General features: G+C 41.5%; 1 protein-coding gene across 1 annotated transcript in view; it reads left to right on the forward strand.

The window, feature by feature from the left end:
* Positions 1-18,884, forward strand: part of LOC117547962 (ras-related protein Rab-26) — a gene marked incomplete at its 3' end in the record, with an annotated part of 81,352 nt that overhangs the window by 46,975 nt on the left and 15,493 nt on the right. Inside the window, 2 exon segments of the mRNA XM_034218892.1 lie at positions 14,770-14,811; positions 15,769-15,835. Coding sequence (XP_034074783.1) covers positions 14,770-14,811; positions 15,769-15,835 — 109 coding nt within the window.

An 18,884-nucleotide genomic window follows, 5' to 3' on the forward strand; every position in this document is an offset into this window, starting at 1 on the left:
CGCTAACACACTTAGCACAGAACTCTAGGTGAAAATACCCTTATTACATATCGGATCTGCACAAACAAGATATCGATTAGCATGCTGAGATTCCACAGATTCTAGGGGTATGAGCATCACTGAGCGATCAGAACTCGCGACAGGGGAAGCAAACACAGAGCTTTACGGAGCAAAAACGGGACATTGTCTTACCTATGCTGTTGTTCTGATCAAAAGTTGTGTTCAATGGCATTAAAACGATAAAAACGCTGCTGAAGGTTAATCCATAGGTTAATCCAATGTGTCTGAAATGATTACTGATAATCTATCTTCATATTTATGTCAATAACGGAGTTTTCATATATAGTTGCTATGAGAGCTACCAGAGTGTATGACAGCTTCCGGTTTTGGGCATTCTGGCTACGCAGCACTCATTCACCAATGGGTAATGTTTAGATGGATTTTAGGAACTTCCCCTCGATTCTATTGGCTCTATCGGTTAGAAAGAGGTGTCAATCATCAAAATCGACCAAGGGGGGCTAGAGATATGGAAAATGCACCCAAATGACCCCAGAAGTGTTTTTGTTTTGCTAAATCTCTCTAAAAAGGTCAAATGTCACTTGTTTTGCATCAATCTTGATACAGGGTACTTATTATATGTTATAGTTTGGATTCCTAAAGCTTTTAGTCTACTATCCCATCATTCAAGGGTTTTCACTATAAGTAATGTGTTTTCTTTTGGACGGACACGATAATTTACATTTTTTTACTATGTTCAATCTGAATTTACTTTAAAATAAAAACAATTTCTGACTTTTCTACATCCAACTCACAGGTTTATCATGGCTTTGAGAAAAAAGATTATTAATTTACCCCTTTTAGAAGTGAGGCTTAGCAGGGTAAGAATATTTTTCTGCAGACATTGTCGGTTTCTTTGACAGAAAGCCAAAGTGATTGTTCATGCTTCATTTGAACCCAAAGACAACGAAGTGACGTCCTTTTATTTCCTTCTTTTTCCAAACTTTTTATATTAATAACTACCAAAGAGAACATCGTCTTTGTCAGAGGAGCGCCCTCACTGTGTTGATTTATCTTAGTTTCCTCTTAATTTGTCTTTACCCTGATCCCCTCCCGAAAAACTTGCAGAGCCAGCAAACTGAAATAATGAACCCTCATGAAGTCAGCGCTAATTAGACTGAGCGCTGTTGAGACATGCATGGGTAAAGTGTATGTGTGTGTGTGTATATGTGTGTGTGTGTGTGTGTGTGTATTTTGCAAAAGGTTTTTAATAGAGTTTGCTCTCCTTTTCACTGTTTACCTCCCGATAGTGAAGTAGAAGCCAGGGAGAAAATTAAGCAGCTGAAAGCCAAGTGCTGACAGTTTGTTTGTGTCGGTAAAGTTTGTCGGGTCTGCTACTTTGACAAATTGGATGTTTTTCTACTCTAAATAGTTATATAACCACATAAAGTGCTAACCCAGAAAGCATATCTCGACTGTCTTGTTTCGAAATGTTTCCCATTAGTTCTCACATTGCAAGTTAATTAAATCAGACAGAACACATTCGAAAGAAGATTTTCATGTTCTAAACAAAACCCCAATTAATTGTTATCGATTATGAAAATATAATAATTTTTTTTACCTGTCTAAACTCCTGAGACTCGCAAATAACAATACATTGAGAAATACTCGTATTGATTTATTATCCAAGAGTTCACTAGAACTGGTTAGCTTAGCATAAACACTGGACATGTATTTATCTAGTTAACTAGAACTGGTTAGCTTAGCTTAGCACTGGACATGGAGGAGAACTGATAGCATACCTCTGTCCAAAGAACAACAATAAACCTATCTACACCTGTAAGACTCACAAATTAACAATGAATTGAAAAATACTCTTTGACTTACTTTCCAAGACTAAGCTAGAACTGGTTAGCTTAGCTTAGCATACAGACTGGAAATGGAGGGAAACTGCTAGCATTCCTCTGTCCAAGGAAAAACACTTAACCTGTCCAAACCTGAGAGACTCACACATTAACAATTAATTGGGGAGTAGTTTATTGATTTATTATCCAAGAGTTGACTAAAACTGGTTAGCTTAGCATAAAGTCTGGAAATGGAGGGAAACTGCTAGCATACCTCTGTCCAAGGAAAAACAATCAACCTGTCTGAACCTCTAAGACCCACAAATTAAGAATGAATTGGGAAATACTCTTATTGGTTTATTATCCAAGAGTTAGCTAGAACTGGTTAGCTTAGTTAGCATAAATACTGCTAGCTAACATATATCCAAACAAAAAAGAAATCCGCACCTCTAATGCTTACAAATTAACAATACATTGAGAAATACTCTTTGAATTACTTTCCAAGAGTGAGAACTAGTTAGCTTAGCTTAGCTTAGCATAAAGACTGGAAATGGAGGGACACTGCTCGCATTCCTCTGTCCAAGGAAAAACAATCAACCTGTCTGAACCTTTAAACCTCACAAATTAACAAATTATACCTTTTTTCAATCTGTAAACAAAAAAGTGCAAACGTGACACATTGTGGTTCAACATGGGGGTGACGACTAGACCATTTCCTCTGCTAGTTGCCTGGCAACATCACGGCAATGATAAAACACCAGGTGCTCATTTGCTGCTTTCACTATGCAGCCGGTGTAGAAAAGGTGTCGCATAATCAAACTGCGCCTGACCTTTGAGAGGTTTATCTGGCGTGGATGATGGCTTCGGTCTCTGTTGTTGGAACTCTTTAAAGCACTTGGTTGTGACGGATCAATTGGTTAGAAAGATGGAAACGCAGCGTTACTGCAGCTTTAAAATGGATTGATCAATACTCGCAATCAACGGTTATTACTCTGTGAGATTGTCATGGTGTTCAAAGCTCACGGATGAAATAAAATCAGTAATTAAAATGAAGGACTTGAGTTTCATTGCAGTTTGAGTGTTAATGCCGGGATAAAATAGGACACAGTTGAGTGGGAAAACGCTGCTAGAGTAAGAGGGTTTTTTGCTGGTGTCATATGGTTTTAAATGAAGGCCAACAGAGACTCATGTCAAATTCTGAATGCGTGCTACACTGCAGAAAATGCACCAATGCTTCTGCCTTTGACTGTTATCCAAAGCATATAGAGAGAACAATAAGCTATAGTTAAATGTATATATGCATCAGTGTGTCATCAGCAACATTGCAGGTCATTTCCACTTCGTTTTACCTAATTATTATTCATGCATATTCAAAGTAAGTGCAGGTCACAGTGACAGGTTGATTGACAGATAGCAGAGATTCTGAAGGCAGCGGATGAATATTAATGGTCATTTGTCAATAGCTCATTATTGTGTGTAGGCGTTTGTGTGTGTGTGTCTTAGCCTGTATACATGTGTGTGTGTTTCTGTAACAGTCAAGTGTTTCTGTCTTTGTGTTTTTGATGATTGTCCACAAGTGTAGCTGCCTTTTTAATGTGTGTGTTAGTTTTTCGCTCACTGTTGCCTGTACGTTTGTGTGGGTGTCTAGTCGGCACAGCACACTAAAAACATTACTGTCAAAGACCATTTCACTATCTGTCACTTTACTGCTGCTATGCTAACTTGGATATATGACAAACTTCAACTATTATTATTGATTTTAAATCTCCATATTCTTAGTTGATTTTCGTGAAAAAGTGCCAAAGACAACTCGTCTCATTTGCATTAATTTGTCTTCATCAGCCCTATTTCATTTTTCAAATAGTGCTGAACCTTGCACAATGATTTGAGCCAAAATAAAAGTCTGGGGATTACCAAAATGGGTATGAGTTATCCTCTTGGGACCACGAACATCAGTACCAAATTTCAATGCAACCCCTAAAAAATGTATTGAGATATTTTGGTCTGAACCAAGTGAAACCAACACTGCATCGAGCCATGGTGCTAGCATCCATCCATCCATCTTCTCCCGCTTATCCGTGGTCGGGTCTCGGAGGTAGCAGTTCCAGCAGAGAGCCCCAAGCGTTCCTTTCCCCTCATCAACCAGCTCTGACTGGGGGGTCCCAAGGCGCTCCCAGGCCAGCGAAGAGATATAATCCCTCCACCATCCTAACTAGGTGCCCGAACCACCTCAACTGGCTCCTTTCGACGCGAAGGAGGAGCGGCTCAACTCCGAGTCCCTCCCTGATGACCGAACTTCTCACCTTATCCCTAAGGGAGACGCCAGCCACCCTGCGGAGAAAACCCATCTTGGCCGCTTGTATCCGCGATCTCGTTCTTTCGGTCATCCTTCATGACCATAGGTGAGGGTAGGAACGAAAATGGCCCGGTAGACAGAGAGCTTTGCCTTCTGGCTCAGCTCCCTTTTCGTCACAACGGTGCGGTAAAGCGACTGCAGTACCGATCCCGCTGCTCCGATTCTCCGGCCCATCTCACGCTCCATTGTTCCCTCACTCGAGAACAAGACCCCGAGATACTTGAACTCCTTCACGTGGTGCTAGCATGACTAACAAAATAACTGTTTAAGCTTTTCCATCAATACCTAAATAAATAGATCGCGATGTAAACCATGATGATAAGAATGAATATAGTGGAAATAAATAGATCAATGCTTAGATGATGGGAGATAAGGGCTATCAAATGTTGACTGACCAAATTGATGGTAATAATAACAACAAGAACGCTATCTCCTGGTAACTAATGATTTAGGAAATACGCCTCATTTCCTTTTTTAACAAACATGACAACAAATGTTGGCTACTCAAATACAGGCCCATGAGTTTGTTTTGTTGGTGTGTGTTAGTGTGTGTTGGGTTGTGCATTAGTACAGGTGTGTTGGTTCACACATGAGTCCTTGTATGTCAAAAACAAGTGGGCAGCTTCTGTTGGTTTTCCAAGGTCAGCAACACAGTAGATATGAGCCTTCAGATTCAGACTGAGGCCAAATAAATAAATACATCTTGATGATGAACAGTTTCTCTTTTATCAATGATCCTTTAGATAAGTCACCTGTTTGATGTGTAGATGACAGAGGGTGAGCTTGTGCTGCCATTTTTCTGTTGACCGTTTTGTCCATAGTTACCAAGTTATGATTTTGTATTAAATATTAAATATCGTAAAACTATCTTGCTTCAGTATGGACTTTCTCTTAGAAAACGCGTCACAGTTTATAGCCAAGTTTTAATCTCTCGGCAACTCAAACGTAACTGGAAATTGAGCCGCCACAAGATAAGATAAGATAAGACTTTATTCATCCTGAAGGAAATTGTTGTGCCAGAGTAACAAAATACAATAAACACAGCAGCAAAACTGTACACTAAAAGAGCAATTAAACATCCACAGACAACATGAAACGTAGAAACATAGATGGTCACACAATCAATGCAATTATTATTAGCAGTATTTAGTAGTTAGTAGTGCACAAATTAAAACGTAGTGGCCAGTGGCGTAACTATTGACGGTGCAGCTGGTGCATTGCACCGGGGCCCACAGCCGTCCAGGGGCCCATGAAAAAAAAAAATATATATTTCATATATATTTTATTTTTGGGCCCCAATGGCATTGACTGGTTCACGCAGTCTTCAAAGTAACCTAGCAACCTAAATTAATTTTAAATTTGTCTGTCCAATGACCTTGCTCCCTTTCATGTCATGTGATACCTTGCGTGACGAGCGAACTGTTTAATCAACATCAAAAGTTATATGTACTACACAGCTATAGCAGCAGCAAGATCGGCAGAATTATAACAAATTGAATAGCTTGCATTTATAATGTACAGCAAACCAAAACACAAGAGCGGCGCTCAAAAGAGAAAGGACAAGAGAGAACAAGGAGATGTAAAGGTTAAACAGACAAAATTAGACCGTTTTTTTTTGTCATACATCGTCCTCGAAATGAAACGCTAACGTTGGTAATGTTGACGTGCAGCGGCAGCCGGAGCCGGAGCCGGAGGCTAACGATAGCTCACCTGCCTCACCATCATCTAGCTCCACAAGTGAAGCTGTATCCGTGGCTATCCGACCTTCTTCTCCAGCCATGAGCCAGGAGGAGAGGATGGATTTGGCTGTGCCCGGCGGTGGTCCTACAGTTCCCGCAAGGGCCCCGCCCCCAACCGATAGGGGACTCTATGGCGCTATTGAGACCCCCGACGCCAAGATCAAAGGCTATATTATAGCAACCGGTCCATGTAGGCCTATTGGCCCATTCCCCAGAGACACACATCAAGGAAACAGGTGTTTCTCCGAGATGTATTACACCACCACTACCAGAGCAGGTATCAAACTGCCACGGACATGGCTGTGTTACTCCCCCACCCTGGACTGTGCCTATTGTGAGCCGTGCTGGCTGTTCGCAGACCGAGGTGCACCGTTCTACAGTGATGCGTGGGTCAAAGGAGTTCGTGACTGGCAACATTTGTATGCGAGGATTGACTCACATGCACAATCTCAGGTCCATGTCGGAGCGTGTGTCATATACTGTATGAACAGTGGAAGAAAAACGGGAGAATCGATGCAAACATGGAGAGGAATGCAAGGAATGCTGCTAATTACTGGAGACAGGTACTTGAGCGTATTGTCAACATTATTACATTACATTGCATTTAGCTGACACTTTTATCCAAAGCGACTTACAATAAGTGCGTTCGACCAACAAAATACAACTTGAAGAAAACAGAATCATATAAGTACATCAGGCTTCATAGAGCAAAAACATTTCAAGTGCTACTCAACTGGCTTTAGATAAGCCAGCCCTTTATTAGTATATAAGTGCTTTGTTAATAGTTCTATCGCTCGAAGTGGAGTCGAAAGAGATGAGTTTTCAGTCTGCGCCGGAAGGTGTGTAAGCTATCTGCTGTCCTGATGTCAATGGGGAGCTCATTCCACCATTTTGGAGCCAGGATAGCAAACCCACGTGTTTCTGCTGATGGGAACTTGGGTCCCCCTCGCAGCGAGGGTGCAGCGAGCTGTTTGGCTGATGCAGAGCGGAGTGCACGTGCTGGGGTGTACGGTTTAACCATGTCCTGGATGTAGGAAGGGCCAGATCCATTCGCAGCATGGTACGCAAGTACCATTGTCTTGAAGTGGATTCTAGCAGTTACCGGAAGCCAGTGGAGGGAGCGGAGGAGCGGAGTGGTGTGGGAAAATTTAGGAAGGTTGAAGACCAGGCGAGCCGCTGCATTCTGGATGAGCTGCAGAGGTCGGATGGCACATGCAGGTAGACCAGCCAGGAGGGAGTTGCAGTAGTCTAGGCGTGAGATGACGAGAGCCTGGACCAGAACCTGAGTCGCTTTCTGAGTCAGCTGGGGACGTATCCTCCTGATGTTGTAAAGTGTGTATCTGCAGCAGCGGGTTGTAGCAGCGATGTTTGCAGTGAAGGACAGGTTGTTATCTAGGGTCACACCCAGATTCCTTGCAGTCTGAGTCGGGGAAACAACAGAGGTGCCAATGTTGATTGTTAGGTCAAGAGTGGGACAATCTTTTCCCGGAAGGAAAAGCAGTTCAGTCTTGTCAAGGTTGAGCTTGAGGTGAGGTGAACATTACAATCACTCTGGCCACTTGTAACTTGGCTTTTAGAGGACATAGGGAGATTCTTGGACAGCCCAACAGTGGAAACTTTCTCAGAATGATAGAACTTTTAGCATGTTACGATCCGGTTCTGAAAGAACTTGTTGAGCGACCACAAGGTTCTGTGAAATACTTGAGTCCAGCTGTTTAAAATGAGATAATCTACATAATCGCAAAGCGGGTGCAGTGCGACATTCAAGTAGAAATAAATAATGCTCCGTTTTATGTTGTTTGCATAAGTAGGCTATATTTTTCGTTTCGTTTATTTAATTAGTTAATTTCAAGACAACTTTGGGAATTTTGTTTGTTTGTTATGAGTTTTAAATAGATTTTGAAAGTGGAGAGAGAGAGAGAGAGAGAGAAAAAAAAAAAAGCAAGCAACGCTGAGTTGGGGGGGGGGGCCCAAAAAAATATTTGCACCGGGGCCAATCACAACCTTGTTACGCCACTGGTAGTGGCAGTTATGTAATTGCATATTATCATAGCATTATTAATAATACTAATAATATAATATAATATTGCACATAGTTATATATATAGCAGCGAGTGTATTGCAATTATGTTAATTATATTGATATATATATTGCACATAGTGGATATGTAATAATTGAACAGGAAAAGGGAGGAATAAAAGGTGGCACTGACCGGTTGTATTGACGAGGTCGAGTTAAACACAGATTTCAAAAGGATAAGAAGACGACACAAATACAGATAATATTCCAAGGCTCTCTAATCTCCTGCAGTAAATCTACAAACCAAACATTATTTCCTGTAATTCTTCATTAAAGTTGCTTCACAAATCTGTATCTGCTCATCACAGCTGATGGTGTTATATAAACACGCAGCCCACACACAGCACTGCTAACATCTTTACTCCGGTGTAAAGTAAAACATTAGTAACACTTTGTGTCGCTGGAACACTCCACTATCAAACCCTGTTAGTCTGCAGCCGTCACACATTAACACAGACGGCTCAGTGGTGGCTCTTACATGAAAACCAAACAAATAGACTGCAGCAAAACCTCCAGTGACTCCAAATGTCCATTACTGGTTTCTCCTAATGGTTAAAACGCCTGCTGTCGGGCAGCTGAATAACACGGTGGTGGAGCTAAATGGATTTGAAATGACCGCACCTATAAATCTCACCAAGATTGTGATTTGTATTCAGCTTCCGTGTCAAAACATATTGCTTGGTGCCACTAAGAAACATGGTTGTCATTTGTAGTTTTAGAAATGAAATCAGATCCCCATACATTCCCAAATTGATAAGTTAGCACTAGTAACCCTACACAATATATGTTACACCAATGTACTCTTTGGAAAATGTAGTGCTATGTAAGCCTGAGGTCAGCAAGGCTAATGTTGTTTCAGAATTTGCGTACTTCGGTACTTAAATTGCCTCTTTTGAGTGCATAAGTACGTCCCAATGCAATGTATAGAAACGCATCTTTTTAGAATAGCCTATTGCTAGATATTTAAAACCCTGACTTGTTGCCATGCCGGCGTAAACGTCGCTGCTTTTATTTTGTTGTTTTATTTGTTTTTGTTGTTTTGTTTCAGCCATTTTACTCTGTAGCACTTGTTTACTCAAATTAAAAGTGCGCTTGTAAATAAAATGTATTATTATTATTATTATAGCAAAACGCACTATGAGTACCTGAATGGAGGACTGGAAAAAGTCGAGTGAAGAAGGCTGGATACTTCTCAAACTTAAAGGCTCCATGTCATGGCCATTTCTACTGATCATAATTCCATAGTTGAGGTCTACTAGAATGGATTTACATTGTTCAATGTTCCAAACTCACATTGGTTTCTCACAGCATCTCTGTATAGTCTGTGTATTCACTCTCTGTCCTACACGGCTTGTTGGAGCTCCTGCCCCCCCCCCCTCTGTGAGCCCAGTGGCCGTCAGCGAGACACAGCGAAACCCAGCCCGAAACACACACACCCGCAGCCTGGCTTGGAGTTTGTGCGTGTGCTCACACACAAACTCACTGCCTCGCCGCTGCAGCTGAAGATTAAATGTGTGTGTGTGAGGAAGTCCGCGGAATGGTTAACGTAACGGCTCCGCGGACATAACGTAATGTCACTATACCCAAATACGTCACTGTACCCAGGAAGAAAAAGAGAAATGTCCAACGAGGCGTTCTGGGGCAGCACAGACAGGTCTTCTCTGTGTTAGAGTTTTACTCGCTACAGGGTGCACTTTGAGGGCTTGTGACTCTGCAGACCGTTCACATGCAGAACAACCTTCATAACACAAGGGGACGGGTAATAACCAGAAAAGCATGACATGGGCCCTTTAATGACCGCCATCTTGGCTACATCCTGGAAGTTGCCCTTGGTTTAATTGAGCTGCTGTAATGATTGATTGGCTACTGCAAACGATCAATGCTAGCTAACTTGCGAGCTAACAGCGGCACTCTATACTTCCAAGGATGGCAGAGCAGCTGTGTGAAGGATCTGAATTGAGACATGGCAGAAAGCGAAATGACTCCAACCTGGCGTACAGTTTGGCAAACCCATAGTAATGACCTTGTAGTTGGCTGGTCAAAGGGAAGTTAACCATCTGTAAACCCTGGATAATAGTTATGACCCCAAAACAAACAATAAGGGGCTGCATTAGTTGTGACTTGTTGCCTCAAGTTATGGAGTAATGGCTATTTTCTGTAGCCTTAGATTAAACAAAGGTAACTAAACTCTAATGAGATGGCAGAGTTATGATTTTAGGGTTAGGGTACAAACGTCTTTATACAGCTGGTACCTGCGTTTATGCGCCGTCCTTGTTGCATAAAAACATACCGTTAAGTGAGCTTCTCTGCAGGAATGAGTTATTTTTATAGTATGACCGGTCATTCCCGTTATAAAAGACTTCTCCAGAGCTTCTGTGCTGCAAAACCTCATTGCTTGTTTGCAGGGCTTGCCTTAAGCACTTACTCTTTCCCGGGGTATATATATATACTGCAGTAAATATGCAGCAAATGAGGCCGAGAAGATGTTAAGTGTTTCCCATTTGTAATGTAAACCTATAACACACAGTGTGCCGCATGCAATATGGATGAAATGCATTAAGAATGAGGCAAAGCAAGAAAGTGGAAACCCGGCAACACAGATTCTGGATCTACAGTTAATCGGCAAAGTGCAGGTGAAGCAGCAATAAGAAGAGTGACGAAATAAATTAGGCTTTATCTTCTCTTGTGTTAAGATTATCTTTACGTGCGCACTGTGCTGAGTTCACTCGCCTTCAGCAGGTGATCTGTCACTCAGTTTTTATACTAAAGGGCAATCCTCTTCCGCCAGCTGACAGCTATTCAATTCAGTTTAATGGAATGCACTTTAATGTGTTTTTTACTGCCCCCCCTCCTACTGTATATGCTTTCTTTCTCTACTGTAGAGATCCTCTTCTTGTCTGACCGCTGTGTTTAGTTGTGTTTGAGAGGAGTCGCCGCCTCAATGAAAAGTGCTTTTTCATCTGCGAGTGAAAAGCAATCCTGACTGATGTCTCTGCTGTTGAGACTGAGCCAACAGATCAGGCTTTAAAGCTGCCGCCTCCGATGATCTGTCAAACCTTCTGTCTTTCGTATCTTTTTCTGATATTTTGAAGCAGTCTGACCAAACATCACTTTGAACTGCTGTGTTTGACCCCCGATATCCATATTTCATGTTGTACCAGCCTCTTTTGTACCATCTTTACTGACATACTTTCCATCTACCCACGTCTTGGCTCTTATAAATGGATATGGACATTCACCATTCAAATGTTCCGCTGGTCAGCATGTTGACACTGGTTCTTAAAAGAGCCCTATTCCGCATTTTTTCAGGTACCTATCTGTATTTTGTTCCTCTACAGCAGTGTTTCCATGCTTTAATGTTAAAAAAGAACGGTGAGAAACTCTGATACGTTGGGATTTTAGTTGTTGCAGACCATTTACATGCATTAAAACCTCCAGCACCCACTACAAGTAAGAGAAAACTCCCAAAAAGCAGAAAAGTGCCACTTAAATCATAGTTTCTGTCCCTAGTGTGTCCTCAGCTCTAGTCCCAGGATATATGAATTACAACTTGCACTATATCCGCAAAAAAGTAATTATGTTTACACCAGTGGCGGCGCAAGGGGGTGGCTACTTGGGCTCAAGCCCCGGATGTTTTCTGAAAAGCCCCGAATGTTTCACTTGAAGCAATTCATTCTTTTAAACGTCTCGTGAGTAATGTGCAGTACCGGAGTCCAACAGAGAGGCAGCAGCTGCGGGACAGAAGCCTGCGTACTGCTTAGCCTTCCCTGCCCTGACGAAGAAGTGATCCTTCGTCAGCGTCCTCTGGTCAGCGTGAGAGTCTGCTTTATGCGCTCCGCAGTAGCCCCGCAGTAGCCCCGCAGTAGCCCCCCCCCCCCCACCGCTCAACAACTTCTAAATTCTGGGATAAGCACCGAATCTCCTACGATACTAAATCCGCCACTATTAAGTCCAAGAAGGCAGCACGTTTTAATTGCTGACCCAGTAGATTCAGATTAACATGTACAGTATAGATGCACATTTTAAAATGGGATTGGCCTTGATGGCTTATAGATAATTCACTATGAACACATTTCTTACTCGTGTTCTTGGTTGAAAATGTCTCCAAACTATTAATATGACGACTAGCGCTTTTACTAGAACCTGATTCTGCTTATATTATTATATTATGCTGTAGGCGAGCTCTCCAAGGTCTGTCGCCCCGCTGAGACCTCAAAGCATGTAACTGAATGGCAAATTCTGCAGTCTGATCATCCGAGGAACATTAGAGCATGCTTCCTCACCATCTGCCTGCAGAAAACTCTGTATTACCGTCCTCATGTATCCTCAGAGGTAGACATTGGTCTGTCAGGAAACATACCGTGTCTCCAGGGATCTTCATCAAGGCTCAGCAGAAGCCGCCCAGCGAGTCTTTGCCAGAGTGACACTTTCAAACATTCCTCAACAGGATAACAAGGCATGTTAGAAATGCTGTTTTGTGCCTCAAACCTAATCAAGAGGGTCCTTATCCACCTTTTTTTGCTAATACTAAATGCATATTTCACTTTGTATTATGGAGTTTTATGTTTTATATTGATGCATTGACTCAGTTGTCTTATCTGTCAGAGAGAAGCCATTATTTATTTTATTATATTTTATTATCATACATTTTACCTCCTTGTGTCTATTAACCTGATAAATGTTATATTTAGCTGCATGTACCTTTTAGAGGTCCCATGTCATGCTTTTCTGGTTATCACCCGTCCCCTTGTGTGTTATGAAGGTTGTTCTGCATGTAAACGGTCTGCAGAGTCACAAACCCTCAAAGTACACCCTGTAGCGAGTAAAACTCTAACACAGAGAAGACCTGTCTGTGCTGCCCCAGAACGCCTCGTTGGAGATTTCTCTTTTTCCATTTGTTTCTTCCGGGAACCAACATGGACCAATCCGCGGAGCTCCTCCCACACAAGGAGGGGTGGGGACCTTTAGCGTACATTTTCAACTATCAAGGAGTCCCCATTGACTTGCATAGAGCTCCCTGAACGCTGGTAATAGACGAGTTGGGATGGCGGAGAAATGCTCTCCACAGACCCATTCTCACAGCGTTATAAACCTTTTTCTTTCTCAATATCAAGCCACACTTATTGGTTTTACTTCGGCTGTGAGTGTGTGTGTGTGCTCAGGATGAGTTTCGAGCTGTCCCGCTGTATCGCCGACCCGGAAACCACACCAGTAAGCCAGCTCACTGAGCAGCGAGCCTCGCAACGTCCCGACCAATCAGAGCACCACACTGGGCTCACAGGGAGGGGGGGGGGGGGGGGGGGCAGGAGCTCCAACAAGCCGTTTAGGACAGAGAGTGAATACACAGACTATACAGAGATGCTGTGAGAAACCAATGTGAGTTTGGAACATTGAACAAAGTAAATCTATTCTAGTCGACTCAACAATGGAATTATGATCAGTAGAAATGGCCATGACATGGACCTTTAACAAGTACTCTGAGGGGAATTTCTTGTTGTGTGTTTTTAACTTGTGATCATTTTGTAAAGCACTTTGAGCTGCACGTGTTGTATGAAAAGTGCTGTATGAATAAAGCTTTATTATTATATTTGCATATCTATGAATATAAGATAGACGTTAGATCAGCTCTTTATCTGGTAGAATAATTTGAAATGATGGAGGAGTTGTTTCCACTGGTGACCCTTACCGCATTGTCATTTTGAACAAATCCCTACGACCATTATTTTCCTCCTAAAGAGATATCGCAGAGGTATTGGAAAGCTTTGTGTGTGTCTACACTCTGATAAACTGCCTGACAGCTATGGGGTTTGTAAATGATGCAACTCCCGGAAATAAAGGTCGTTATCATAACAACAGATGTGTGTGTGTGTGTGTGTGTGTGTGTGTGTGTGTGTGTGTGTGTGTGTGTGTGTGTGTGTGTGTGTGTGTGTGTGTGTGTGTGTGTGTGTGTGTGTGTGTGTGTGTGTGTGTGTGTGTGTGTGTGTGTGTGTGTGTGTGTGTGTCAGAGGACCAAGAGAGGCAAGAAGGGGATTACATATAAAAAAGAAAGCGCCTAATTGGTTGAAATAAACCATTACAATATCTCTGTATCATCTTAATGTTCTCCTGTCCTCAAAATCCATTATTGCTGCAAAACCATTGCACACAGTCCCTCGATTCTCCTTAGCAACGGTCTGTTCTCCTTAGCAACGATTTGTTAGCGCACAATATCAGACCTCTGGAGTGTCCGAATTGACCAATCAGAATCCAGTATTAAACTAAGCCGTGTTGAAATGATAAATAACACAACGTTGTGGGTTGGTTTTCTTCCTTTCGCGCCAATTGTTTACTGTATCCAGTGTGTGGGAACATTTGCATGGAAATCATTGTTTCAGTCCTCAATATTTCGTGGAACAAATGAAAGTAGAGATAAGTATCCTCTTTGTGTTAAACAGCACAGCATTGTGGGGGTTTTTGAGTCACCGTCTACCATCTGAGTGTATTTACACTCGAGCTCTAGAAAGTATAAAGTGTCGACAGAATCACATTGATGTTAAGCCGAACCCTTAGTACCAACAGTTGTTACAAAAAGCTAACCCTAATACAGAAATACACCACAGTACTCACTTTCCAAACTCTATTACCCTTCAGGAAAGAGCATTCCCCTTGAAAAGCATCACTTAGTGCGCCTCTGTAATGTTTTCAAAAGCTGTTTTTACTCACTTGTGTGAAGTGTTTTTCACATCTGTTGTTTCCTTTCCTTTTGTCTTTCAGAATAAAGTGATGAACATTGATGCTGTGAAGGTCAAACTGCAGGTAAGGACACAATATGAATCTTTTTAAACCTTAGTTAAAGGTGTAGGAGTCTCCTTTTATTTGGTATTAATGAGGAGATATGATATTTTTAATGATTTATCTCAGGGAACTGTTTCCCTCGGTGTTCATACATCTTCATCGCCTGCGGTTTGAGGGCCAACTGATGACTTAATGCGGCCTTGGTTCATCTCCATCAGCCAATTAACCTGCTGCTCTGAACACAAATAACAGAGTTTCCATCAGATTATCAAGCCTGGAAGTTATCAGCGAGAGACAGAGACAGAGATGCCGATGAGTCCATCAGGATTAGATTCTGTCTGATGGTTTTGTTCATCCATCTTTCTCATCTCTAATGGATCGGTGTTCATCCATCAACCTTTCTGTCAAATGTGTTATTTCAGGTGATTTCCCCGACAGGAGTTTAACGGCTATTTAACTTGCGAGGCAAAATGGTTCAATTAGAAATGGACAGTATGTTACGTTAATGGTGTTTTGATGGCTCCTATTTTGATTACATTTCATTTTTTAATTGGCTGGATGGTTCTTTAACTAAAACGTAATGAAATCAAATTCAGATGGGTGCGTAGCGGCACATTTGAGGAGTTTACAGATTATCAAAAGATACCGTGTACCTAAAAATGTCAGGATTTGGTGGGGTTAGATTAGTACGGGCCACTTTCTTTTTACAAGGAATATTGTTATGGGACTTTTTTGTTAACATGAGGACATTCTGAATGTGTTGAATGATGCTCTTATAGCGCTATAAATGCTACATTGGTATTTTCCCCATATAAAGCCCCCTAGTTAGTAGCTAGAACTTATTGATTACGGTTGCTAATTGCTCCGACGATGTTGTTCAAGCTAATCAGATCAGAGTAACACAGTCATGCTTAATATTATGGTAACTGATGGTGATAGAAGTGTTTAAAATGTCCTATTTCTGTGTTTCTTTTCTAGATTTGGGACACCGCGGGACAGGAGCGTTTCCGGAGCGTCACACACGCGTACTACCGCGATGCTAACGGTACGATTCCTCTGTGATTGTTATGATGACTCTGATTGTGACTGACACCCTCCTGTCAACGTTTTTAATTTCCCCCCCGACACAGCCGAACAGCTCCGACTGATTTTTCCATTACCTTTTGTTTTCTCCATGGTGTGTTTGGCATCTACAGTCTCCTGTTGGGATCGCAGAAAAACACTTGAGTTGCAGTTGATTTGATAGAGAGAATGTGTGTGTGTGTGTGTGTGTGTGTGTGTGTGTGTGTTTGTGTGTGTGTGTGTGTGTGTGTGTGTGTGTGTGTGTGTGCGTGTGTGTGTGTGTGTGTGTGTGTGTATGTGTGTAAAGTTATTTCTCAAAACAACAACACTGAGTACAGAGAGAGTTTGCCTCAGGCCGCCCTATATGAGCAGGTGAACACACACACACCCACCCACACTGGTTTGAAGATAATATCTCCAACATGAAATTGTTCAGCTGCATACAAAGAAATATAAAAATGTAAGAGCGGTTGTTGTGAGTATTATCTTGTTCGATTGTGATGTGTGAGTGTTTGCAAGTGTGAACTGTTTGTACGAGTGTGGATGAAATAGCATGCATGTATGTAATTGCATTACCTTCATCTGTTAAACAGCTGCAACGATAAGTCGACTCATCGTTAAGTTGTAAAGAAACGCCACTATTTTGGATAATCAGTTAATTGGTATTTTTTTATGCAAAATTGGCAATAAGTTCTGTTTTCAGTCTCTCAAATCAGAATCAGGGTTTTTTCCAGGTACGTTTACACATTCAAGTGTGTGTGTGTGTGTGTGTGTGTGTGTGTGGTGTGTGTGTGTGTGTGTGTGTGTGTGTGTGTGTGTGTGTGTGTGTGTGTGTGTGTGTGTGTGTGTGTGTGTGTGTGTGTGTGTGTGTGTGTGTTTGGCCAGTTGCCCGGTGTTATTTGGGATGTGTCAACAATTTACCCTTGCTGATCCTTAACAAGGCACCCAGGGAGCCTCGAACTCTCCTCAGAGTCGTCCGTCTGTTGCTGAGTTTTAAATAAAGCTTATTCAATCTGACGGCCACGGCCAGGGAGAGGAAGCAGCGTCTCAAAGGCTGTCAAATCCTAGGAACTATTGGATTGTATGTATGCACCCTAGACACACACATTGAAATATAAAAGTCTATTGGTTCGAGGCAAGTCCAATTACTTAACCCCAAAAAAACGGTTACAGTGGCTCAGCAGAAAATCCATATTTCAAGTTCATATTACACAAACTGCCAAAAGAGCATTGTTAAAATAATAAAAAAATATTAAATAAAATATACGTATATATAAATGTATAAATATGAACATGTATTACGTTCCCTACTGGGCTAGGGGAACCAAAGGGAAGCAACACAAACCAGAGTGGAATTGGTCAAAGTTATAAGTAGTTTTATTACAAACGGGTGAAACAAAATGGCAGGCAGGCAGCCTGAAACAACAAAAGGGCCAAAAGGGCACCGGTTGACAAACAACCGAACAAAAGGAGGACTCAAAAGGAGTCTAAAGGCATACAGAAGAAATAAATACTAATATAGAGAACGAAACAAAACCTCACTCTAAAAGTGGTACAACTAAATAAAGGAAGCTGTAAGAAAACACAGCTAAATAAGGTAACTAAACACTCTACTGTAAACACATATATCAACACGACCCTAAGCACATACGAGTTAACCCCTGTTAACAGAATGTATCACAATCAATAAGACCACACAAGTTAACACAGAACGCCGAGCAAGTCTGTTCCTCAACAGAGCCTCCAGAGTGAAGATAGTCCGGCCTTTGTACTCCTCCCCAGCAGGTGTGCACCGGCTGTGCTCTGCGATTGGACGACGTCAATCCAATCACCATCTTCAGAGGCGGACCAGAGGATAATAATAATAATTAATTAATTAATAATAATAATAATTAATTAATAATTCCTTACATTTATTATAGCGCTTTTTCAATGACTCAAAGCGCTTTACATATACACACATTACACATATATTATACATGCAATGGTCAGATACTGTGGACAATACCCACAGGATGGGCAGCCAATGATGTTGAAGCAACAACACAGCTTATTTGCATAATCACACACACAGCTGAAAACACTCACAGGCAGATTAATGAGCAGACAAACAGCAACCGTAACAACAAGATTATTTATTTAATATTTCAAATATTTCAAAAGAGCACAATTTACACATTGAATTTAACAAAAACAACAACAAAACTACTAAATATAGAAATATATGTGTATTTGTATTACTGTTAATGTGCATGATCATTTATTTAATATCTAAAATATTTCATAGCATGCTCTGTGACCAAACGGCAGCTGTGTCTTACAGTAGTTAAGATAAAGTATGTAGTTAATACTAATACATTATTCATAAATCCAGTGTGTGGCATGGTTGCCTCAGAATTACTAATTAAGCAGATTTACATTTTTGCTTTCTGGTATTACTTATTATTTTTCATCTCATGAAACATTAGCCAGGCGCATATGCTCTCCTAGTTACAGATTCTTCTTTGGAGCCAAAGTTTTCGGCCACCGTGAATCCCCAACGCCATCTGCTCTGAGTTGGGTAAAAGATTTGAGCACATAAGGTGCTAAACCGAAAAGTCTCAATGAAAATGTCAAAGCTGCCAGGGAAAGAGGAAGAGCTCCAGACTGCCGGTTATGTCACCCAAACGAAAATAGATTATTCTTCAACAAATGATTCACAATCTTTTGTCATTTCTTATAAATAGATGTCTGCTTTGTGAGCTGTTTCTCTCTTTTGGAGACTGCCGCCTGTATTAAGTCATTCATGTCTGGCATCTGACGCAGAGAGAGAGTTAGAAAAAACACTAAAAGCTTGGCAACCATTTAGGAGGTTCTTGGAAATTCAAGTCTCATGAAATGTTGGTCTTATATCTTTGCAGTAATGGTTATAATTCCTGTTAGTACTCAGACAAAGACTTGGGCTTTTCAAGAGTCCTCTCCTGCTGATGTTCAGGTGTATATCAGTATGTAGTGTCTCTACTTTAAAGAGTCCTCTCCTGCTGATGTTCAGG

This window comes from Gymnodraco acuticeps, unplaced genomic scaffold (genome assembly GCF_902827175.1).
Source record: "Gymnodraco acuticeps unplaced genomic scaffold, fGymAcu1.1, whole genome shotgun sequence".
Classification (NCBI taxonomy): Eukaryota; Metazoa; Chordata; class Actinopteri; order Perciformes; family Bathydraconidae; genus Gymnodraco; species Gymnodraco acuticeps.